Below are 27,329 nucleotides of genomic sequence, written 5' to 3'. Positions count from 1 at the left end.
AATTAACATACTTGTCCCAGCACTACATTTCTTCATTAATTATGTAGAGTAACTTTCTTAAATTCCAATTCTTATAAGGTAGTTTAAGAAGTATGTTTATATATGTATTTACATTATAAGATCACTAAACACTGCAAACATAATACAAACGTATCTGTATATTGTACGTCTGTGATCAATACTGACACCAAGTGTCTACACTCATAATAATAAAAAAAACGAGAAAAAAACAAAAAAACAAACAAACAAAAATACGGAAAAAAAAAGAGAAATTTGTCTGTAAAACTGGTTTTCAAAAGTAGAAAGAATTAACAAGAACAAGTCTAATTTAACAGTGCTTTTTTGTGCTACTGAAAACAAAACAAAGAAACCAAAAAACACATAAAAAGCTAAACATACATAAAGTAAATTCAGCTATCTGTTCTAACGTGCTGTCCTTAAATCTATGTTGCTTCCTGTTTTATAGATATTATTGTTGTATCATCTTGATCAGCAATATTGCTAGCAGTGTATGGGCTAATATTGTAGCAATTCACAAACTTTACGCTTTGCAATTTAGACCAATCAGAGCATAGAATATTATTCTGTGCGGAGCTCTTTTTTTACTGGCATCCATCTTGTAAATTTAAATTCAGGAGAAAAAATTACTTTAAAGTCCAATATAGTTGTTTTAAATACGTTGAATATTTAATCAACATTTTAACCCTTTCGCTGCCAGAGGGTTATTGTTTTATTGATCACCTATTTGCCACTATCATGGCGTGAATACCCCCGCATACCACTTGTCAGAATCAACAGTGGCCATTTAGAGCTCAAGGACAACCTCCCTGCCAAATCTGAGGTTACTAAGCCAGTGCATTGCTAAGTTATGTATTCTACATGCTTCAAATGTGAAAATGTCAAAATCAATACATTGCGGACAGGACATTCTTTAGCAATTGAGAAGAAAAGCTTTTTTTTTGTCAAGGTCCCTGTGACCTTGACCTTTGACCCAGTGACCTCAAAATCAATAGGGGTCACCTTATAGTCATGATCAACATCCATGCCAAATATGAAGACTGTGGGTCAAAGGAATCTAAAGTTATTGGGCAGACAAACTTTTTGAAGTCAAAGTCCCTGTGACCTTGACCTTTGACCTGGTGACCTCAAAATCAATAGGGGTCATCTACTAATCATGACTAACCTCCATGCCAAATATGAAGACTGTGGGTCAAAGGAATCTTAAGTTATTGGGCGGACAAGCTTTTTGAAGTCAAGGCCCCTGTGACCTTGACCTTTGACCTGGTGACCTCAAAATCAATAGGGGTCATCTACTAATCATGACTTACCTCCATGCCAAATATGAAGACTGTAGGTCAAAGGAATCTTAAGTTATTGGGAGGACAAGCTTTTTGAAGTCCAGGCCCCTGTGACCTTGACCTTTGACCTAGTGACCTCAAAATCAATAAGGGTCATCTACTAGTCATGACTAACCTCCATGCCAAATATGAAGACTAAGGGTCAAAGGAATCTTAAGTTATTGGGCGGACAAGAAAAAACCGACGGACAGCCGGACGGACGGACAGCCGGACGGCCAGACGGACTGACAAGCTGATTCCAGTATACCCCCCTTACAACTTTGTTGTGCGGGGGTATAATTATATATGTTTCCAAATATGCTAATATAATAATAATTATTGTCGATAGTATAATTTTCTTTATATTTATTATTATTTTCATTATTAATTTATAATTATTATTATGATTATTATAGAAACGGCAAAAGCCGTCCATATGTCAAATACGCCGAAAATTACAGGGACGGCATAAGCCTTCCCTATGGCAGTGAAAGGGTTAAAAATAATTCTAAAACACAAAATCACAAAGGTGCAAGGTCAAAATGTCAGGAAACCTGAAAACCCTGAATTAAACATTATTTCAATTGATTTTATATAGAAAAAGTAGAACAATTTCTATTGGCCAGTTTGAAACAACATAATTATAATTATTAACCAATCAGATATTTCAACAGAAAACCTTCAATCTTTATTGTCAGCATTCAGAGGACAAACGCATTTAAGCAAAATAAATCAACAACAACAACAAACAAAATGGCCATAACGGTCCTACATCGCTCACATGAGATCAACTGTCAAGACTAGGTAGGTCTGTTGGCCATCATGGCGTAAAATAAGCAAAAATTGGGCCAGAGCTCTTAGTCTTGTAATAATACTGCATTTTTGAAATGTCTCTTTTTCTTGGATACCCTTACCAAAATGACATTAAGTAACTGACAGTATATGTTTCTTATATGCAACTTATATTTGACTTATAAGAAAACTATAAGTTACATATAAGTCAAAAATAAATCACCTTAAAACCTGTCTAAGGCTGTTATAAGTATACATGTATGTTACATATAAGTCACTTTCACCATTTTTTTCCTAAACATGTAAGTCATGTACAAAACCAGATACAAGTCAAGTTTGAGGTAACCAGTTTCTATGTCAGCTATATATATTTATATGCAGCTTCTTTCCAGAGCGGATTTAAGTGAAAACTTAAATCTTTTGTGAGAGTTTTTAATCATGCTGTTTATATAGTTTTTATATACAAGGCTACCATAAATTCATGAGAAGTCTCTAAGAAAAGAAAGTTAATGGTATTATAAATTTGTTATTCCTATTAACTTGGGTTATGTTTCCAAGCATTTATATGAGGTCATATAACCTGTCAAGAACCTTTATAACTAATAATATACATTAATATCCACAATATACATGAATAGCTTCATACAGTTTAAGTAAGAAGATATACATGTATAGCTTCATACAGTTTTAGGTCAGGGTAACGCATTGTAACACGGCCAGCGATTGGCTGAAAAAAGTGCAGGGAAAACCGTATGAGTCAATTTATACATGAGGTGATTGGATGAAAGTGGGGTATTTTTAAGTATAAAAACTAATTAAGGAACTGACACTTTATTGTTTTTTTTTAAGAAAATAAATACTGCATAAGTCTCTATGATAATTTGTGACTTGGATATTTTCATTTATGAAAAGTGTATATCAGTCCTGTGATCAGCAGAAAATTTCAATGAAAAGGGAGGTAATCCTCTTTGAAGTCATTTTGCCAAAAATTTGGTTGGCTACCCCTATATAACAGGATCATTTTTATGTGTCAGGCATTTCATTCTGCTAGAAAAATCACCTCTTTAGCATGAAAACTCAATTTTAAGGTAGGATTAGGGACCATTTCTTATAATGTAAGTCTATGGAAATATCAATGTGAGTGTCTGACCTAAAGTAAGAAGATATACATGAATAGCTTCATACAGTTTAAGTAAGAAGATATACATGAATAGCTTCATACAGTTTAAGTAAGAAGATATACATGAATAGCTTTATACAGTTTAAGTAAGAAGATATACATGAATAGCTTCATACAGTTTAAGTTAGAAGATATACATGTATAGCTTAAATATGGTTTAATCATAACAAATAACAGACATCACACCTCCAAAAAACTTAACTTCCGAGCACTTTGTACTCAGGTAAGCTGAAAACATATTCCATAACATTAACATACCTGTTTCAAATAATATAATTCTAGACAAATACAAAAAATGAGAAAAAAAGTATATAATATTTTATCAATTATATCAAATTAAATTTATTCTATTTATAAAAGACTTAACAAAGTATTCTTACAAATTTAAACTATTACATACTATGTGAGACACTTTATAAGTTTTAGGAAAAAGTGTCAATACTGAGTTTTAGCAATATGGTTAAACAAGAACTGTCGGAGGACAGTATTGGCTCGACTATTCAAAAATTGTCCCAAGGGTGTTTTATTGAGTATAATAATGCTAATTACCTATGAATACATAAAATTGACCGAAAAGATACAAAGACTTGTTATTAAGATGTTTTATCAAGTAAATCACTTCTTTATTATTATGAATGCATAAAAATGTCCCAAAAAAGGCACAAACTCTTCAGTAGTTATGGAGATAACAGCTTACAAGCAAAACTTTACAAGTTTACCATGAAACCAAAATTTCTAAATTATAAAGGGGCATAATTCTGTAAATATTGCAGGCAGAGTTATCCAACTTGTCAATCTGATGTACATTGTTACTATAAATAAGTATTGTAAGTTTCAATTGAATATCTCAAGCAATAATTGAGATATTTGACTTTACAAAAAACTTTAACCAAAATTTCTAAGTTAAAAAGGGGCATAATTTTGTAAATATTGTAGGCAGAGTTATCCAACTTGTCTATCTGATGTACATTGTTACTATAAATAAGTATTGTAAATTTCAATCGAATATCTCAAGCAATAATTGAGATATTTGACTTTACAAAAAACTTTAACCAACATTTCTAAGTTAAAAAGGGGCATAATTCTGTAAATATTATAGACAGAGTTATCCAACTTGTCTATCTGATGTACATTGTTACTATAAATAAGTATTGTAAGTTACAATTGAATATCTCTAGCAATAATTGAGATATTTGACTTTACAAAAAACTTTAACCAACGCAGACGCCGACGCTGACGCCGGGGCGACTACAATAGCTCTCATATTCTTCAAATAGTCGAGCTAAAAATTCAAGACAATTTACCCTCCTTGACAACAGCCCACCCATGTATTTAAACTAATTAATATTAGCCGGGACAATGTCCCTCTCAGTATTTTCATATCTCATTTTCTGTTTATATTTTTCACAGGACCGATTTTCCTTTAATGCAATTTTATAACCATGACATTTTTCTAAAAATTGCACACGATACATACAAGTATGCATCTATTACAAAATAAAGATTTTACAATTTTGATTACCTCCCTTGGTCAGCGAAAAAATAAATATGGCACTTTGTTAATATTTAACTTTTGAAAACCAGAAACAATGGTTGTGTTTTAGGTTATATATAGACGGGGCACTTTATAAAGCTGTGAACGTATTGTTTTATTGGATACTGGTGTGACCGGAATGTGCGGGACAATGCTCTATAAAGTGTATGATTTATACATAACCTAAAACTCAAGTTTTTGTTTCCAGTTTTGGTTCGTTAAATATATGTAAACAAACTGATTTTAGGAACTTCTAGCAGTCTATTGCATCAGCAAAGTTTGTCTTCAAAATTGTGCCTAAAATGCAGGACAAGTAGCATAGCATGCAGGACAAGTAGAAATTTAAAGCTATTCATCCTGCAGGACAAGTGGCTTTGGAATTTTTATTTTGATCCCTGAATTCACCACATTTTGACAATGAAAATATGAGCATAATGTCACTTAAACAATATACATGTAATGATAATTATGTAAAACCATACCTTATCACTGGAATACATTTGACCAGACGATATCTCAATATATAATTTCACATTTCTTCTGGCTGCTTCCTCCGCACAGTTCATACCAAGTCTCACAATACCTTCCCTATAAACCTAGACAGTAAAATGTTCCATATAACAGTTAACATTGTAAATTATACTGTATAAACCTAGACAGTAAAATGTTCAATATAACAGTTAACATTGTAAATTATACTGTATAAACCTAGACAGTAAAATGTTCCATATAACAGTTAACATTGTAAATTATACTGTATAAACCTAGACAGTAAAATGTTCAATATAACAGTTAACATTGTAAATTATACTGTATAAACCTAGACAGTAAAATGTTCAATATAACAGTTAACATTGTAAATTATACTGTATAACTTATATAATACCTTCCCTATAAACCTAGACAGTAAAATGTTCAATATAACAGTTAACATTGTAAATTATACTGTATAACTTATATAATTATAGGCTACTTAGACACTGTGTTAAGTAATAGTTATAGTATATGAAACGAATTAGTTACGAGGGTATAACACTGGCTGGGGCGACATCAAGGGGTGTTTCTGCTAAAATTTGGCGAGGCCAGATCTCTGGTCTCTATATATATCACATTAGCCAGATCTCTGGTCTCTATAAATATCACATTAGCCAGATCTCTGGCCTCTATAAATATCACATTAGCCAGATCTTTGACCTCTATAAATGTCACATTAGCCAGATCATAATACCCTTTACAATGTCTTACGTTGTCTGATTGTCCATATTTTGTTTCAGCCGCAAGGTTTATCACGTAATCGTAATTTCCCGTCTCGTCTGTGAACACGGATGACACCGACGCTGAAATACAACACTGTATCTATAGTAAGAATATCACTAAAAATATAATACAACACATGAGCACAGCTTGAAGTGTTAACGCTCATCTGTTAAAATCTTTTAGCTACAAAGGGGCATAACTCCTTATCTAACAAATGCAACTTGTCATAATAAGAAAGCATTTTGTCATGTCTGAAGTTTGAATAATGGCCTACGGTAAAGTTTTAGCATAATGATATCAAGGACAACAATGATGATGACACTGCAGTGATCATAATACCTCAAATTTTCTTCAAAACAGACAAGCTAATACACTATTAGTCCAGTCAGTCTGTAAATCGACCTCAAACAAATTGCAACAGAAAATATTTTACCTGGTATAGAAAGTATATGGAATAACATGAATCATATCAAAAGTCTAGCAAAATCTAAGTTGCGCAACATAGAAAAAAACGGGTTTTTATCGCGTTATTTTTTGTGATTTTTTTCTGACGACAACGGTCTTCCATAGGCGAACAAAGCGTCTCCGATACTCAGAATAGCGACTGCATAATGGCGACAACAACAACAAAATAAGTGTAAACAAATAAATGTCAGTAAAGTACACTGTAAAGTGGGTTGGTATATTTTCCTTAAAATATTACAGATCATAATAGGAATTATTAATGTGGGGTCGTAAGTTTATTATGAGTATTTGTTGAAAATTATTACTTGTTTTACCAGTTCTTTATCCGTTGAAGGTCAACAGGTGTTTCAAGCGATCTGTATTATACTTTTCATGGAAAACAGTTTAATTTATATAAATTACAACTCTGATTAACTCCTGTCTTAGTAAACATTCAAAAACGGCCTAAAAATGTGTATTTATAACAAGTTAATTTCGACAGTATTTTTAAACTATGGAACGCCATTATTACTTAAATTATGACGAATTACGTTAAATAAATTATGAATACTTTAATCATGTTTTATTGTTAAATGTGTATTCAAGGTTGATTTTTTTGTATTTTTTAATAGTTTTTTTAAATTGTTTTACATATATAATGTATGTAATGTTATTATTATTTCAGGGGTACCGCTTTGAGGTAGTCTTCATTGATGTATGCTTGATTTTGAAAAAAAAAAAATCCAGTAAACTATATGTACACTAAATGAGTAAGTTTGCTTTCCTGTGCTTACATTTGTAATATTTTTACATATATAACACAAATATCAAACATTATCTTTTACTAGTTTAAGTGAATATTAAACATGGAGGAAATAGAGCGTCGTATGCATAATTCAATATATCTGAAATTATTTTCAGTTTTTAATAGACATAGAAGAAATTTATACATGAAAAGGTGACATGAAAAATTTATCAATAAACAAACGTGATTTCTAGTTATAAATGGTTCATGATTGGCGATGTGTATGAGTTCAAGGTAAACATGCACAGTTGATCCATAATTTAAAAGAAAATCTTTTATGCATACATTATCACCTGCGCGAATTTGAAAAAGTGCATTACGTGTACAAGATTAATTCACAGCGATATATTAGTAGTTCGTTCGGAATGCACACCTAAGTTATCACTTTTAAAATCAAAATTTAAGCAAATACATGTAACAATAAAAACATCTGTGTATTCTATAGAACCTTATTTCACGTAAATATGAAAATAAGATTCTAATCCTTTCAAACTTGAAGTAATTTCTATGTTACAGATTTCATCAACACACCAGAGCCAATGGGTATGCCCGATCATGTGTTCTGAGGACACTGTGATGTATACGAGTTAAAGGTAAAGATGCATAGTTGAGACATTTGTTTCACAAAATCACTTTAATGATATTTTTCATATAAGCAAACTTTTAAAGTGTGTCATAAGTTCCATATAGTAACATATCAGTACAAATATTTTTGAATGCTTAAAACTGAAAGGTGACATTTTTAAACTTAATATGTGACTTTATCTTTACGTTACTTCCAAACACTTTAACCAGTAGGTATTTTATATTTATAATTTTAGATTAAAACCTTAGAAAATAATAATAATATATGTCATATGTTGCGGTTCGGATCGGAATATCCGTCCCGAGGTGACCCGCCCATTGGGCGGTAACGAGGCTTGCCGAGTTACCGCACATGGGCGGGTTACCGAGGGACGGATATTCCGATCCGAACCGCAAACATATGTCAGATATTTTTTCTTGCATATTTTACGATATAACATTATATTTTGAATTCTTTATCTTAATTTTCAATAGGAATTTATGCCATTACAACCGAAACTATTTTCGTACAACAGCGTATGAAATTACAACTTCATTCATAACGGTAAAATTACGTCATCCTAAAACCCCAGTCACACTAGAGCTTAAGATTACTTGCGACCACCGGCGACTTGTAAAACTGATAATCATCAGCGATTGTCTGCGACCAAAACCATTTTTGCACGTATAAATTTACTTCTGCGACTATCGTAAGACCAGTCATCATTGACAATCGCACGACAGGTCATAAGCAAACGTACGATGGTCTCAAGATTGTGTGGGATTACTTACGACTACCCGTGACCTGTCATGCGATCACCTACAACTAGTCGTACGACCATCACACGATTACTAAAACTACTCAAGATTATCAGTGACTAGTGGCAATTTGTAAAGACTGTCGTAAGATTGTCGCACTTCGGAACGACCATCGTGCGACAGCCTAAGACCTTATAAGATCACTAAGCGACCTGTTTGATCGCAAGGAGGTTTTTGTGCAAGCTCAAAAACCTCTCTACGACTGAAATTGGTCGTGGGACCTAAATAAGATAGTCTGCGACTGTCAAAGATCACCGATGACCGTCGTAAGACGTTTTAAAGAGGTCACTGGTGATCGTGAACTGGTCTTCACTGGTCGTAAGCTCTAATGTGACTGGGGCTTAAGCGTGACATTGTACAGCACGCGACTCATCTGGCACCCCCTATGCCAGATGAAATTTCCGGCATGGTAATACTAACGGAAACGCCAGTCTGATATTTAAGAAAAGTGTGTCATATCAGCAACTTTGATCAAATAAATACACCTAAAACATTTTAAGGAAAGCCTTTTAGGAAAAATACATCTTATAATACCACGTACTGTTCTGGGATAACTGAAACAAAACGTAATCAGCTACCAATAACCAGAATACAAGAATGCAAGGGATGATCCAGAAATACCCGTAATTTAAACAATAAATTCAATAATATTTATTCAAAGTTCATATAACAAACACTTTATTACTGCGTAATATATCCTCTTTACAAGGAAACAAGAATATGATAATTAAACACAGTATGCCTACCATATAAGCAAACTTAGGATTTGTCACATTATGCAAAAAAGGTTGATGTTCTATTGTTCTTATACATAGGGAATCCTCCCGATGCCATTCTCTGTAAGTGTACTAACAACCTAAACCTATGACTATTGAACTGCTAATTGCTTTGATTGCTGTGATTCATACACATGATCATCTTAAAGTTGAAGGCATGAAATATATGATTCATTTAATTTAATTAGATAAAAAGTGCATGTAAAAGAAAACAAATAAAGTATGAAAAACAGCACATAATCGTCAATTAGAATTCATTTTTTAAAATCGCATTGAAATTGTGCAAGGCCGCATATGACAGCATATTTGTATTTTTCAATCGCCACAGCGACAGAAAACGTTAACTTCACGCGTATTCTTCTATGCCGCAAACGATATGTATTTATCTTTAAAATTACTCCAACAGTCTGGTAAAAAAACTTCTTTACCACTCAAAAAGTTTAGTGTGCATGACTAACAAAATACTTGTGTCGAATTTCTTTTATCATATTAGATGTTTCTATGGTAGGCTGTCTAAACAGTTGACAAATGTTTATGAAAGTGCCGTTTTCCGACGCCTTAATGAAGACGTTTTTGCATAAATAAACGTTGCAATTACAAATGATTACACAATAATACAATGTTCAAACGACGTGAAATTTTAGCAGGCTTTACATTAACCTTCGGCAAATATTGGACATGATCCCTTTTTGTGTCGGGCACTTTGGTGTATTATAAATTTCAACGAGTTGCGCTGCTGTGGCGTATCCATGGTTATTTAGGGCGGCCTGAGATTGTACTGGATGTTTATAATCAATTATATTTGGCAATTAAATAGAAGAAACATTGATCTTTGCGCATTTATAAATTTAATGAAGAAAACATAAAAAGTTATCAGAATTATAAACAAATTTTGGGTAATTCTGGATCAACCTCCATATAATGTAAAAAACAGATTTTATAAACCTTACAATATCAGTTATTGTTTTTTTTTTCAAGATGAACTCCTGTCGGATTTGTTAACGGCTGTTTGATGATCATACAAAGACAGTTAAAGGCAACGAAAAGGAATGCAAGGGAATAAATGCTGCCAGTGAGAAATAAAATGACAGTTTAAAAGTTGAATCGGAATAATATATTCACATTGAGTGTAGAAAGATGTACTGTAACCCACATTACACTAAAAGAGACACTAAGACAGAAAAAGAAAACACTGATGCCACCATTGAGATCAATGACTGATAAGTTTTCATACAAAAAAGATTGTTTATATTGTGGTCAATCTTTAATAAGTAAGGGTAAAACAAGGAAGTGTGATGTTTCGCCAGTAAGGACACTAGAACCTACTGTTTTGAATATATGTATACAGAGGAATGACTGTTTGTCTGATACAGTGAGAGCAAGGATAGAACAGGTTCACAACTTGCTTGTAGCCGATGCTCTTTACCATCAAACATGTTTATGCTCCTCTAATTTCAGAACTGGAAAAGATATACCAGAAGAATTTCAGGTGCTACCATCTAGTGATAAAAAGTGAAAGATTGGTCGACCAGAAATTACAGAAGCGAGTGACGCTTTGTAAAAGTTATGACATTCTTGTGCTTATGCTTAGCGAAGATATTTTACAAATTAAAATTTGCAAATATTTTTTTTTTACATTTTATGCTCAAATGTATCAAATATTTGAAATTGACCTTCCAAAGGTCAATGTCACCTCTTTTGACCCAATGTCATGATGTTATATAATGACTCAGAAAAAAATACAACAGATGTGCTTGAAAGTATTCAAGTTAATATAAAACTCAATATTATTAATTTATTATCATAGATAATATAGATTTCCTTAATGTTTCTTTATTTTGTATAAAATTACCCCACCCACTAGCTGTACAATGTTAATATAAATATTTCAATATATGCATTAAATATTGATGGAATGTAAATTAAATTCATAAAACGTTGAAACTTGACAGTTTTCACATGTACGTAAACCATTATGTATTTTCTGTTTAATATCATATAACATAGAGCTTTCAATAAATTGTTGATCTACAGCAATGTAAAAATATAATATTACCCCACCCACTTAAGTTAATTAATAAATTTTAGACAGGTAAAAGTAGTTTCTTTAAACAAAACAACTTTTTGATTACTTTATGTTACTATAGGGATAGATTAAGCTATATTTTTATGCATAATATATATAAAACTGATTGGAAAATTGTATGTGTGTATCACATTGAGTTCAAATTAAAAAAATAAATACAATGATACCCATATATTTGATCTCAATTTCTGAAAACATTCTCCAATTTAGATTTTTCTAGACTTTTGATATGTTATACAATATAGGTCTGGGGTTTCAAAACACTCAAAATATTTTCTGTTGCAATTTGTTTGAGGTTTGGCTCTATTTTGAGCTAGAATGACTGGACTATATGATTTTTACTGTAAACAGTTTCTTTGTTGGATATATCATATATGGACAGTGATAAATAGAATATTATATTACTAAACTCATTTATTGAACTCTTTGAAGGAGGCTAGAGGCTAGCATAACATACTATAATTTTATTCAACTTTTTCAATAACATCCTCGGTAACTCAGGCTATTTACCGTATACATGTACTAAATGTAGTATATATGGAATGTGTACCGTTGGTTCTGACGATGATTCAATAAATACAGTATTGCACTCTTTCAATACCCTAGATATGTATCTAAATGTGTCATTAGATGATAATAAAACAGGTTTACCTGGGTTTATAAGATTGGAATGTTTAAACTCTACTACTGGACTAGCAAAGGCATCCTGAAATACAGTGAAATATCTAACAATAACATAATTACTGTGTCAAAAATTCCAGGTGATTTTGTTCCAAAAATAGCATAAAATGTAAATTCTCCCTTGAAACTATTCCCATATCAAACAGATAGGGCAATCAAGTGCATTTTTGCATGATATAAGCACAGCATCAATAACGAATGCTTACATGTCATAAGACGTCATAATTATGATGTCAATAACCAATTGACGTCAGGAAAATGTACACTCAATGTAGTTCAATATATTTTTTATCAATTCCCTTTTATATGGAAATAAATATTAATTTTTCTTACAGTATAGAACAATAGTGCAAGGTTTACCGTTCAAATGCTTTGTAAATAATCACTCAGGCCTATAGTGGTGATATTCCTGAGCATTTGAACTCAAACGGTGTGTTATGATAATTCTATTACAATGCACCCAATATCTATTTCCTTAACTACATGTACAATAACAAATCTTATGCAGCTTTCTTTTTAAAAAAAATTAATATATGACAGGGCTTTTTGTCACAGGTTGGGGAAGCAGCCCTGTTCTCAATTTTTGGGGGAAATTACACGATATATTTGCAAAAGAAAAAACTTGATGTAAATTCAATTTTTAAATGCATGATTTTTAAAGAATTTTTTTTCTTTGGGGAAGCAGCCCTATACCGGTCCCTGGTATAGAAGGAAAAAAGTCCTGTATGAATAAATCAAATTATATAAATAAATAAAAATATTTGTTTGTTTGTTTCCTTTTACCTCTTTTCCCAACAGTATTTCAGTCATATAGGCGGGTAGTTTCCTAACCACCGTTCCTGGAGAGTTACACCAGTACTAGACTACCTTCCTCCATGCTAAAGTACCAAAGCATCTCCCAGGGATCGAACCTATGCCAGAGAGGTAACTGGATAAGAAGTCATCGACTCTAACCCCCCGACCACAAAAATATTTTTTGAAACAAAGTGTAATATGGTTTGGTTTCTTTTGGAGAAATAGCAATTTGACAGTACTAAATATATTCATCATTATGATATCGTGGATGATGTGACATACATCCAATTATAACAGTCAGTGTAAATTGCATTCGAGTTGAGTTCTCAATAAAACTCTGCAAGGAGTAATTATGTAGTACTCAAAATAATAAAATTTTATTTTCATATTACTTCAACTTTTTTTTTATAATTCAATTTGATATAGAGATTAATCATTGTCTTTTTTTTCAAAAGTTTTGTGTAAAAAGAATGATTAAAAGTTCATACTTTATGAATCTTGTTCATCCAAGCCATCTGAGGGGGCACCTTATCTGCAACTCTCACCTGTAATTTAAAATGTGATATCCAACTTCAAAATTTGATTTCTATTTTGTTGCAATACATATATATATATATATATATACCCATTAACCTTCTGAAAACCTATTTGCTTAGCCTTTCCAAACAATTATAAGGTGTAATGGTTTGACAGTAGAGAAAAACAGTTAGTTAAATGGGTCAAACAATTCATGATTTATAAATGAGGCAAAAGCCAGCCCAATCGCAACTTTTCAACCCTTTCCATCAGTCTTCGGATAAGGACCTCAAACACAATAGTATGAATATGTATACAGAATGGATGCAGTATTTCGGTCTAACCTACGCTAAGAAACTAAACTTGTAAACAAATAGTAATTTAATGCTGGGAGTTGTTGACAAGTTTATTTACAATATATGTAGTATAAGTCAACCTAAAAAAAGTGAATTCATAGGTAAAAAATCAAACAATACATTATTTTAATATTTATTATTATGGTTGTAGAAACCGAAAGTACAAAAAACCAAACTGTTGACATTTAGTCAGTTTTATTTACATCAGTGGGCATATTTAAATTACAAATTGTTGTCAGACATATTTAGGCCTACATAATCTGAAAATCTTGAACTAAGTAAGAAAACATTTTTACCTTGCTTGCTAAATTATTAGAAACCAAATAGTGAACTAAATTCCTGCCAATGAATCCTGTCCCTGCAACAAAAGAATCATCACGATAATTCCTGCCAGTTTTAATCAGCAACGATAGTTAACTAGCAATAATTAGATGTAGATTACTACAAAACTGACATAATTAGAGAGTGTAAACTATTAGAAGAGTCCGTATCACTATGCCTTCCAATTTTAGCTAAATTTGCTCCTATCCGAAAACTGGTCAGTTACAAATAAAATCAACGTTTAAATACCACCATGTCAGACTATAAAACTAAAACTTCACACACTTATCAAGAGTATTTTGTTTTTATAGAAATTCTAATATAATTTTAATGTCATTTCACTTTAAGGCATTCACAAACCTCCGAGTATCAAAACTCGACTATTTTCTGTGTTGGCCGCCATCTTTATCGTTGTAAGAACGAACAACACTAAATAATGGGTCTCCCTAATTACCGACAAGAACCGTTAAAGGTAATACAATTACTTCTCGGACCTTACTTTTAAAAAGGGCAATAACCTTTAATAACAAGAAATAACAAACACCACACATAGTTCATCTTTAGTATTAGGCAAATGCATGTCTAGCTGTACACAATTTATACAAATAATTGTATTAATTAAATACTCAAATAAATATTTTATGTTAATGTATGTAATTTAACATAATTATAGAGAAAACCCGCCAATCTTAGAAAATTCAATAATAACTTTGCATAAGCTTTAAGAACAAAGCAGGAAACAAAGCATCTTAAATACAAAGAGACATTCATGCAAAATAAATCATACATTTCATGCATATACTGACACAAAACAAAGCATATAAACACATATCCATACATGTGAATTCTCTTACTTCAGACTGATGACTCTTAATTAGCAAAATAAGAAGACAACTGCTTCTAATCAATTCTTTAAACAAAATCAATTTAACTCAAACACTCCCTCAATAAAATACATTCTCCAACTGTGTGTAAGAAAGATTCACATATATGTGCATTTCAAATTACAAATAATGAAACAAAACTCTTAACTATACACATACAAAAAAGGCTAATATACAAGCAAACAAGCAATAAACTCAAATCAAAATTCTAATTTGCAAATCAACATACATAATGGGTTGGGTGGGAGGGTTTTCTTAAACTTTTACAGCTAGACAACAAAGGCTCGAATGACTAGAAGTACAAAAAATTGGCGCGACAATCTAAAAATAAACGACCAATCAGAAAACAGTTCACCAAAGTCACGGTTTACTCGAAATTTAATTAGTTATTTTAGATCTAAAAATATATCAATTACTTCTCGGACCTTACTTTTAAAAAGGGCAATAACCTTTAATAACAAGAAATAACAAACACCACACATAGTTCATCTTTAGTATTAGGCAAATGCATGTCTAGCTGTACACAATTTATACAAATAATTGTATTAATTAAATACTCAAATAAATATTTTATGTTAATGTATGTAATTTAACATAATTATAGAAAAAAACCCGCCAACTCAAGGCCAAAATAAAGCAAAACAAAAGGCTAAACAATAAACAATTATTACATTTACAACACAATACAAATAGATTTACCTGTAATAAGTGTACTAAGAAGTGCCACAAGTATCTTTGATCAACAATCAGACACCTAATAATTTAAGAAGTTAACATTGAAAATTACGTAATATAATTTATACATTTTTTTTCAAATTTTTTACTTAAGTCCATATTCAAAAAGAAATAAAATAAAATGAGTATCCAACATACTGAAATAGTATAAATCTAGTACATGAAATTCAATTCATTTTAGTCCTAATATCAATAAGAAGTACAATGTAACTGTACATCAAATATTGCAATCAACTCCTTTGAAATAAAAACATGGCCATTAAAGATTAGAAATAACCCGTAGAAAAAAATTGTGCAAACGAGCACAACCTTCAGAGTTTAGATGTAAACCTCCATCCAGACGAGCAAATAAATGTCGTTTAATCTGACCTTTAAAACAAAAAGGCCTGTATGATTTAAGAAAATGAAAATTTAAATCCTTGGCCATGTTTTTCTCCAAATAAGCATTTAATTCGAAAATAATGGACCTAGAAGAATCATCATCCACTGGACGAGGAAGTACAGATGAAATAATAATACGAATCCCAGGGCACGAGCACGTAAATAATTAACAAGATCTGCAAATTGCGCTACACATAATAAAGGCAACACTGTGACCTTTAGCAACATTATTAGTACCAAACATGTACTATTATAAAACTGAATGCAGATAAATTAATTGTAGACAATTGATGTTGTAACCTTGTAATTGTAGTCCCTGGGAAGGCACTCAACTGCACTCCCTCTATCAATGGCAGATGCTTTACAATTGAATCTCCTACAATGATACCACAGCGAATTTCTGAAAATACATATAATAAAATTAAATATACATGTACAAAGGTATGAAACATAATATACCAATATAAAAAGTAACATGAAATCCTTTTATACTACTATTTACAGAATTATCATCTATGTAACTGATGACAAACACAACTATATAACAATTTAATGATTTAACACCCTTGTTTAAGAAGAATGTAATAATCACTTAATTAAAGATCATACAGTACAAGAATTTCTATTGGTAACTTCACAGGACATTGAAAACCATATCTTACCCAGTGAGTCCTAACCATCCACTGAAGTAAAACTCCTTCCCATGTAAGGCGAAGGATAGAAGTTAACCAACAACAAAAAATTTAAATACTTACTTAATCTATTCCTTTTCTAAATTCTTAGAAATTAATTTTGATACTGTTATTTTTATCTTCAAAGGAATATTGTAAATATTCTTTATATGCATCTGAACGCCAATCCCCCATGAGCTGTATAAGATCTGAAGAAAGACCTGACCTAAAAGCAAAGGTAGCCATACCTCTTTCTAAAGGAATGAGTTGAATAATTATCTGGATTTAAAACCAATTTTGAGAAATTTTCTTTTTTATAACAGTTTGGAAATTTAGAATAAAAAAACTGGCTTTCCAGATTTCAACAGAAAAAGGGGTGAGTCTGTATCTCTAGGAATAAGACGCAACATATCATTATAAGCTTTCACTGGACACAAAACAGAATTTTCTATCTTCACTAATGGAATCAATAAAACTCTTTCACCATATTGAATTGTTTTAGACCACTTGAATTTAACCAACAAACCAAAAATCTGTCAATGAAACATCTTTTTGATAGCAAAAATTTTGGATTAACCATATCTTTTTGAATTGTGGGCACTAAATTTGACTTTCTAGCTAGAAGAAAAAAGGAAAACAAAAAACAAAACACCAGAAAAACCACATCTTTACAATTAGACAAATCAAACACATCAAAAAGTTTTAATAACAAATCAGGGGTAATAGGTTCAGCCTTTTTTAACAAGGTGCAATTTTCTCTTTAGCCAAACCTTTCAAAGATAAATTTATTAAAAAAATTGTTAATATGATCTGTACCATAACCTAAAATTGAATGAAAGGTTTTAACACCACTAATATAATTTCTAATTGACTCTACTGATTTGAAACTCCTTCCCCCAAAAATTGAGTATATAATTGCAATGTCTTTGTAGAAGCAGGTAAATACCGCAAACTAAAGTAGAGACAAAACAAAAGAAAGGATTCTACTTGAATTCGTAGATTTCTTCTAGAACCTTCAGCATATGCTTTTCTATTTGTAGAACCAAGCTCATATTCCAACTGCTTAAACTGATCCACTGTAACATAAAATATACATGTATATATTTAAAATTTAGCTTATATACATATGTATAAAATTACCAAGAATTCCAAAATCTAAAATCCTCATCTTGTACCTTATACTGCAGCAATTTTCTAAACTTTCTGTCAAAGCATAGAATTTTTCTCTAAACATTTTATCACTATCCCACCTAGATAGATAATCAGCTAATCTGTTCTCTTCAGAAAACAAATGTTCTGCTCTCAATTCGAATTCATTTGAAGCCGCAATAAAACAGATTTCTCTTAAACAATCCTGCAAGAAAGGACACCTCGCCCTACCAGAATTTAATGCTATACAAACTGACATATTATCACATAAAACTTTGATTCTCATATTCTTAAAATGTTTACCCATAAATGTAAACACACTACCAGGGTAAGCATCTCTAATGCTCCAATATGCAATTTTTGACTTAAAATGAACTGAGGAAATTTAGAATGAAATATATGCCATTCCAAAAAACCTCCACAACCACTAAGACAACTATCCGCACTAAAAATTTCATCAGCATCACTCCAATTACCTAATGACATCAAAGAAACACCATTATATAATGGTAAAAAAAGAATTCCACCATGCAAGATCTTTTTTAACTTGTGACGGAATTTCAAAACCAAGCAATTGTAGATTTTATCTGTATACAAATCACGTAACCATTTAATATTCTTGACACCATAACTCGACTTTGTCTAAACACATGAACCAATGAATTGTAAAATTTTCCTAACAAAAGAACTGAACTTCTTTAAAGTGGCATACTTTTTATCTAACCACAACTTGATCAAGTCCCTAATTTCAACCAGCCTTTCATCAGTAACTCCCAATAGTAAGATCATTTACTATTAAATAATATCCCTAAAAAAAGTCATTAATTTGAGAAGGAGGATTACTTTTCTTTATTGATTCTTCAATTCCACATTTCTGCAATAAAACCGCTAGAGTATTATATGCAAACCAAGCATCTTTGGAATTTTCAGCGCCTGCCAGATCATCTAGATAATTTAAAATAGGTATTCCCATCCTAAACATCATATATGCAATTGCATTAGTCACTCTTTAAACTTTACAGCTAGACAACAAAGGCTCGAATGACTAGAAGTACAAAATTGGCGCGACAATCTAAAAATAAACGACCAATCAGAAAACAGTTCACCAAAGTCACGGTTTACTCGAAATAATTAGTTATTTTAGATCTAAAATATATCAATAGGGGTACCACTAAAATACGCAACGGAGATTTTTTGGCGCAACGGACGCAACGGGCGCAGCGGAGATATTTTTTTAGAAAAACCGGCACAACGCCTTTTTTAAAAGTCAATGTGCTATATTTAAGCATCTAAAATGATTGTTTAGCACTATTTAGTAAGTATGTTTTAAAATGTTTCATAAATTGTATATGTTTAATTGCACTGAAGGGTTATATGCCTGGCGAAATGGAAACTGTTATGATAATCCCCGTTGCGCCGAAATGTGTCCATTTCGCCGTAATTTAAATATCTATTACAATATCCCTTTTTCAACATTTTCTAAAATAAAGGAAAGTAAATCATTTTTAAAAGACTGTTACTTATTATTCTCAAATTCTTAAGTTATGTTCAAACATAAGATATACCTGTTATGTAAGTCTTTATTTTCCGTTGCGCCGAAATTATGTCTATTTCGCCGTCCATTTAGAATCTGATATATTCAGTATTCTACCAAATTAAATCAAACTTATACAGTATATGTAAAAATATGTATTAAATATCAACAATACCAACTTATATATTTATTTTATGTTTTAGACAGAAAAAAACAGTACACAGTTTTGAAAATAGAATCTCCGTTTCGCAATAATCCATCGGCGCAACGGAGTTAATGAAATAGATAGATAGTTTTATTCTGGTAAAAAATACATGTCATAAAACAACTACAAATTCAATGTCAACATCAAGAGATACATGTAAACATGAAAGTGCATGTGTTGATGCCATATATTCAATACCAAAGGTATAACAACAATACAATGAATGTTTATAAAAAACAACTTAACATTGATACTGTAATATCAACATATGACTTTATTTAGTATACAGTTGAATACTAATGCAAATTCAGTTAAAAGTACTTTGTTTGCTACTTTTGAAAAAAATAAATCTCCGTTGCGCCAATTAATTTTTGCACAACAGAGATATGAGCGGTATTACAACAATACAATGCTTATATTGTTTTTAGATGATTTCTATAAATTCAAAATATTATTTTATTCAGCACATACTAATATAAATTTCAAAAATGCATTACTAATCGTATTTTATTGCCACTTTTTTAATTTTGTACTCCTTTGCGCCCGTTGCGCAAAAAAATCTCCGTTGCGTATTTTAGTGGTACCGATACAGGGCAGTGGGTCTCCCTAATTACCGACAAAAACCGTCAGGAACCGACAAGAAACGAAAAGAGCCTATATATATATTACAAATAAACACGTACAAATGTGTTTTCATAATTGTTAAACATGCAGGGCATATATATTTTTCATATTTGATAAGGTTTTTCTTGTATTTTTATAGAAAATTAAATATATGCGTACCGACAAGAAAATTCGAGTGCAACGCGTACTGTTACGTTGACACCGACAAGAAAAATTTGTTATTTTCAATATAATATAAATAATACAAGGTTAGCTTTTAAAAAAGCTAGTAGCGACTCGCTTCGTAATTTTTTTCAAGGGGTGTGTTTAAATGTAAAAATGACAGTTCTGTTAGCTGAAGAGACTTCAGCGAACATCAAAATAAAAGTGAAGTCAACACTGGCCCGGTGCCCGATGGCCAGTGTATATAAGTTCAGGCCAGTGTAAATTTAAGAAAATTTTGTTAATTATTTAGTAGAATAAATTCAAAACTGGAATTCGGGCCAGTTAAATTCAAAATCTTAAACTCATTGACTGAAAGTGACATATAAAGTTCTCTCAGTTTAACCAAGATGAGTTATGAGTATATATGAAGTGCATGTAAACAGATTGAATGAAGAACCTATGTCTATGCAACATTTTACTATATGGCCTGTTGACCTTGGACCACAAAATGTTAGATAGGTAGATTTCATAAAGATGTCTCTTTATACAAAATTAAGTTGTAATACATGTATGTTATTTAGTATTGGAATGAGAGGCACAAGTCCTAAAAGTAAACACAAGTTGTCAATCAATTCAGCCAGAAAAAGCCGGGATCCTATTAAAAAATATAGGGATCCCAGAAATTGACCAGGCTAAGAAGATGTTTTCAGATAAGCCGGGATCCTATTTTAAAAAACATATAGGGATCCCGGGAATTGACCAGTTCAAGAATATAGTTTTCAGAAAAGCCGGGATCGTATTAAAATGTAAATAGATCTCACGGATTGGCCAGTTCAAGTATATAGTTTTCAGAAAAGCTGGGATCGTTTTAAAACATACAGGGATCCCGGGATTTGACCAATTCAAGTAAATAGTCTTTGATTTTTCCAATTAATTAGGCATATAATTATAAGTATTGTGATTTCCGCATTTTAAAGTTTGTTAATAAATAGCTCTAAATATATCTATATTCTAAGTAAATTAATTTAACGTTCATTATATACAATAAAAAAAATTAACGTTTTATGGCCTTTCATTACGACAACAATCAAACACAAATATAGATTCATTTAGGTTTTTCCTCCATATCTTATACGATCCCGGATCCCGGGCGTTCCGGATCCCGGCCAGTAAATACATACACTTAATACCGGAAAGGATAAAATGACCGGAAAAAAGGGAAAAATAAAAAATGCACAGAACAGATGTACACTTATGTTAATTAACCAAACGAAAACTTACTACAGAGATAACAGGTGAATCGCTAAATCAGAAGTCAGTGTAAATATGATTTATTGAAAAGAATTCATAAAGACAAACATTTTAATCATCATTATATCTTTGCGCTCAAAACAATACTTGCTGATTTTTAAAAATGGCGTGAAAATTGAAGGTTTTTTGACGCTATGTAAGATTAAATTTGATTGGCTAAATAATTTTGGATCCTAGCCCTGATAGATAAATTTTGTAGAAAGCTGGAAGCCAAGCTTCGATTAAATTTTTGGATAGCTTCGGAGTTTTAGGTTGTTTCTCAGTAAAATCCTACCGTAATACCGGCTCGCCGTGGCGAGCCGGCATAATCAGTTGCAAAAGTTGTGGTCAGAATATCTTTTGAACATGTTTCAACCTTATTTGTAGTCATAAATCAGTTTTTCATGACATTGCATGAATGTATATGCAACCGACAAGAAAAAAACATCATGCGTAATGAAGATTTACCGAAAAGAAATTGAGAACGGACTGTAGTGTAGAACGAACAAGTATATAATCTTTTTTTTGTAATTAAATAACTTTTAACACTTTAAACTTTCATAATTTAATGCTTATAAGAAAAAATATTTGTGTTTGTCCCTTTTTGTTTTAAAATATATTACCGACAAGAAAAAACCAGGGATCATGCGTAATGAAGATTTACCGACAAGAAATTGAGAACGAGCTGTAGTGTAGATGTAGAACATGTATATAATCCTTTTTTGTAATGTAGAACATGTATATAATCCTTTTTTGTAATGTAGAACATGTATATAATCCTTTTTTGTAATTAAATAACTTTTAAGACTTTAAACTTTCATATTTAATGCATATAAGAAAGAAATATGTGTTTATTCCAATTAGTTTTAAAATATATTTAACAAATCGATTACCGACAAGAAAAAACCAGGGATCATGCGTAATGAAGATTTACCGACAAGAAATTGAGAGAGAGCTGTAGTGTCGATGTAGAACATGTTTATATTCTTTTTTTGTAATTAAATAACTTAAAACTTTCATATTTTAATGCATATAAGGAAAAAATATTTGTGTTTATTCCATTAAGTTTTAAAATATGTTTTAACAAATCGATTACCGACAAGAAAAAAACAGGGATCATGCGTAATGAAGATTTACCGACAAGATTGAGAACGAGCTGTAGTGTCGATGTAGAACATGTTTATAATCTTTCTTTTGTACTTTTTTCAGTTTTTTGAAGACATTGATGATGACTTAATTCTCACCATTGAGAATAAAAGACGGACATCGTGACTTACAAAGATGTGATGTTATGCATTATTCGCTTGTATTTGTTTAATGAAAAAACATTGAAACCTATTTCGACCCCTCCACAGGTCTCATCAGGTTGTGGTTCATATCTCCAGCTTTACTGGTGGAGATATGACCTATACTGTATCGATGTGAAGTAAAACCCAAAACAAACAAAAAACTTACGGCCAGAGGTTGCAGAAATTTTTAACTTTTTTTTTTCGAAATTGTTTTCGCACCTTTTCACCCCAAGTGTTTGCTATGAACAAGCGCAATACACGCTTAAAGTTTTCACAGCTTTGATTAAATTAAATCGCTCAAAACTAACTGAGTGAGAAACACACGCGCACAAGCTTTAATTGAGTAATATCAATCAATTTTGTTTGAGCAATCGATTTTGAAATTTGTACTTGAAAAAATATTTGTTTTGCCCTTTCATATAGAACAGAACAGAACAGAACATATCTTTTATTTTCACCCAAGCATTTTTCAATACAATATGGGGGCATAACACAATTTTCATATAACAGAGAATGCATAGTTCCGGTACGAACAAAAGAAGTATATAATCACTTAACACAGTACATTGCCAATGAGAAAAAAAAAACACACACACACACAAAAAAAAAACTTTACTAAATTAGAAAAAAAAATACAAACTATGGAATGATATATCGAGCAGGGGTTTGTTAACATTAAATCGATATTCACCATTAATTTATTATTCTACGTGTAACTACATTTGAAGAAAAAAATAAAATAAAATAAGGAGGTTGTCTATTGTAATAATTTGAACAGGTATACAACACAATACGCACCTGTATGTATAGCACGACATTAGGTAAAAAAAAACATTAGCACAAACATGTAGTAAATCTGCACGTGAAAGTCGTGCATAACAGTTATCTACAACTGAAAGGAATTTCATTCATAGATTTATAATGTATTACTACGTGCATTGGGGAAATTCGAAATAGGAATCAATGGGACTATGTTGGATAAGATTTTGTCAGTAAAATGTGAGTAATGGCAATTTATAAATTTACATATAGATAATATGTACTTATATTCCTAACAATAACAGACATCTGTTTTATGAAAAAATAACTTCATTTGTGAATAGAAAATTATATACAAAGAAAGTGTTGAGAAAAAAATATTAAACACGCAATTTAAAGGAAACAAACAGTTTAACAAGTGAGAAATATTAGATGAAATCTTGAATTACTGATGGAGGCATTAGGATTATATGAAAGTTTTTGTAATAGAATTAATGAATTTCACGAGGCTCCTTAAAACATGTATGTTATTTGACCCTAATAGTGATTTCAGCGAAAGTTCGCGTTAGTTTATTAAATTTGCGTTTTGGAAAAAATGCTCTCTTTGTCTCCCGAAAAAACTACAATGTAACAAGTAATGCTGCTCGGTGCCAGTTTGATTGTCGCTACACAATGTGCAAAGTCTTTCATTATAAGGAGTACCATCGTATCTCCCAACTTCTACTGGAAGTTTATGATTTGATGTTCTAAATTTGAATAAAGAAATATAATCCGATTGCTCTAAAATTTTAAAATATTCTTCATAAATATGATCTTCTTTAAAACTTTTATAATTTAACCCTTTATTTGACTGTTGAAGCTGCGCGTACCAAGACTGTTTATATTGATCTATTAGTATTTGTTTGATAAGTTTATGTATATGCAAGTGATTTATTTGGGTCTGGTTTTGCCAAAGATCAGGGCGGCCAACGGAATTAAGAATGTCTCGTATCTTAGAGGTCCATTTAAACTCGTGATTAGGGAAACTGGTCATGTATTTGTAAAGTTGAAACGATATTTTGTTTTCTTTCCCCTTAATGAGACGATTCCAAAATGAGATCATCCTAGTTTTAATTATGATAGATATTGGATACCTTCCAAGTTCGCCCATTAGCATGTATAGGGGGGTCGATTTACGAGATTTGGTTATTTTACGTAGAAATTCATTATGAACTTAAATTTCTAATATATCTAAATTTTCAAATCCAAATATTTCCAATCCATATGTCAGAATAGGTAAAACAGTGTGGTCAAATAGTTTTATAATAAGATCTAGCGGTAAGTCTGAGTTATTTGATTTAGTAAATAGTAAATACATTGCCTTAGTTGCTTGTTGAACTACGTGCTTTCTAGCTTTAAGGAAGGAACCATTGTTAGAGAATGTCACACCTAAGTAATGGTAAGAGTCGGATATCTCAATATTTTCATCTCCTAGGTTAAATCTAAAATTCCCAGTTTGTCGAGCACCAAAAATTACTATTTTTGCTTTGTTTATGTTCACCATTAAATGCCAATTTTTACAGTAATCATTAAAATTGTTCAAGCAAATTTGGAGATTTTCTGCAGTGTTCGATAACAGAAAAGTGTCGTCTGCATAGAGAAGAACAAGAAGTTTAAGCCATAAAGTAAGATCGTTGTGATCGAATAATTCTACCCCAACAGTTCCACTATTCTGTAAATAAGTTTGGAGGTCATTTAAGTACATGGAAAATAGGACAGGAGACAAATTTTCACCCTGTCTTACCCCTATTTCGGAAATGAATGACGCCGAGACAGCTCCATTATGTGAAATACACGACTTAATGTTTTTGTACATATTATTAATAACAATGAAAAATTTACCATTTATAGAATTTTCGAGCAATTTATGCCAAAGACCCACCCTCCATACTTTATCAAAAGCTTGAGAAAAATCTACAAAAGCACAGAAAAGTTTCAGTTTTTTCTTTTTAAGAATTTCAGTAAGGGAGTATAGTGTGAATATGTGATCAGCGCAAGAATAACCTCTCCTGAAACCAGCTTGATTTTCATGCAGAATATTATTTATTTCTAGATATTTTGTTAACCTGTTGTTTAAAACTGATGTAAATAATTTACCCAAGCAGCTTAGAATGGTGATTGGTCGATAGTTATTTGGGTCGTTTGACGGGCCTTTATTTTTGTAAATTGGAATTATCATTCCTTCAAGCCATGCTCTTGGGATAAAACCAGTGTCTAGGACACAATTAAAAAGTTTTAAATAAATAGGTAAAAATATATCTTTCGTACTTTTAATATACTCATTTCTAATGTTATCGGAGGGACTAGGTGTTTTACCATTATTTAAATTTTGGATACATTTTAGTATTTCTGATTCTGTTATTTGGGAATTCAAAAATGGTTCTGAGTTTATCGTGTTAAAGTCATTTACTTCAAAAATGCTTTCCTCGGGTATTGTGTTTCTATTTAAATTTTCAAAATGATCATAAAATTAAGTTATATGGTATGGTATGGTATGGAATTGGTATGCATTGCACTGTGGGTAAATAATGTCTGCAGGGCACCCAATTTAATAATAATAATAATAATAAACTCTTTATTTAACGAAGGTAACTTATTAAGACAATACATCAAAGCATTAGATACAACACATATAATGCAAAATCTTATTTTCAACAAGGCCTTCAATAAAACATAAACATAACAACGGACATATTCAAGCAATTGTAAAGATTACAACAATTAGTAAATCTTAATCAACAAAGAAGACAGACATCTAATATTATATTATAGTATAGGTAAATTTTCTATAATTCATCTGTAGATAATAATAAATGTTTGAAATGTGATTTAAATAATTTAAGACTTGAAAGATTTCTTATTTTTAAAGGAATAGTGTTCCATAACTCCATACTAGAATAATAAAAAGTACGTTTCAAATAATTTGTTTTAGGTCGTTTATGCATAATATCTTTTTTATGTGTTGATCTTAGTAAGTAAGTTTTATTTTGAGATAACGGAATTAGATTAGAAATATATGCTGGCGTTAATTCATTCATTGCTTTATATACCATAATTCCAGAAAAGTATTTACATCTAGATGGAAAAGATAACCATTTCATAATTTGAAACATATCAAGAGAATTTGTTTTTACGGGTTTAATTAAAATAATTCTAGCGGTTCTTTTTTGTAATTTTGTTATTCTATTTAGATCTGATTTGTTACATTGGGACCAAGTAATACATCCATATAAATGTAATCAAAAGTAGGGGCAATGTAAGCGTTATATAAAATAATTGTTTCATTTCAGGTGTAAGAAATATTTGAATTCTTTTCAGCAGAGATATTTTAGAAGCAAGCTTAGAACATGTTTTGTCAAAAA

The 27,329-nt window shown here is 31.2% G+C and overlaps 1 protein-coding gene and 1 long non-coding RNA gene across 4 annotated transcripts in view; one reads left to right on the top strand and one right to left on the bottom strand.

The window, feature by feature from the left end:
* LOC132756615 (dTDP-D-glucose 4,6-dehydratase-like) overlaps positions 1-14,691 on the bottom strand; it is a 33,462-nt gene extending 18,771 nt beyond the window's left edge. For all 3 annotated transcript variants that reach the window (XR_009629351.1, XR_009629350.1, XM_060747735.1), the window contains exons 1-6: positions 14,624-14,691; positions 14,239-14,300; positions 13,559-13,615; positions 12,246-12,300; positions 6,089-6,180; positions 5,326-5,439 (exon numbers count right to left, since the gene is read on the bottom strand). Coding sequence is in view for 1 of the 3 variants with exons in the window: in XM_060747735.1 (XP_060603718.1) it covers positions 5,326-5,439; positions 6,089-6,180; positions 12,246-12,300; positions 13,559-13,615; positions 14,239-14,300; positions 14,624-14,666 (423 nt within the window). In the remaining 2 variants the exon portion in view is untranslated. The remainder of the gene's footprint in view (positions 1-5,325; positions 5,440-6,088; positions 6,181-12,245; positions 12,301-13,558; positions 13,616-14,238; positions 14,301-14,623) is intronic.
* LOC132756614 (uncharacterized) lies at positions 6,476-11,459 on the top strand. Its single transcript, XR_009629349.1, has 4 exons — positions 6,476-6,834; positions 7,230-7,314; positions 7,866-7,942; positions 10,487-11,459. It is a non-coding gene; the product is annotated as an uncharacterized LOC132756614 (long non-coding RNA).
* Positions 14,692-27,329: the final 12,638 nt, after the last annotated feature.

This window comes from Ruditapes philippinarum, unplaced genomic scaffold, assembly GCF_026571515.1.
Source record: "Ruditapes philippinarum isolate M1 unplaced genomic scaffold, ASM2657151v2 ctg12157_1_1_1_1, whole genome shotgun sequence".
NCBI lineage: Eukaryota > Metazoa > Mollusca > Bivalvia > Venerida > Veneridae > Ruditapes > Ruditapes philippinarum.
Note: the sequence above shows the minus strand (reverse complement) of the source record. Positions and strands in the feature narration are given on the sequence as shown.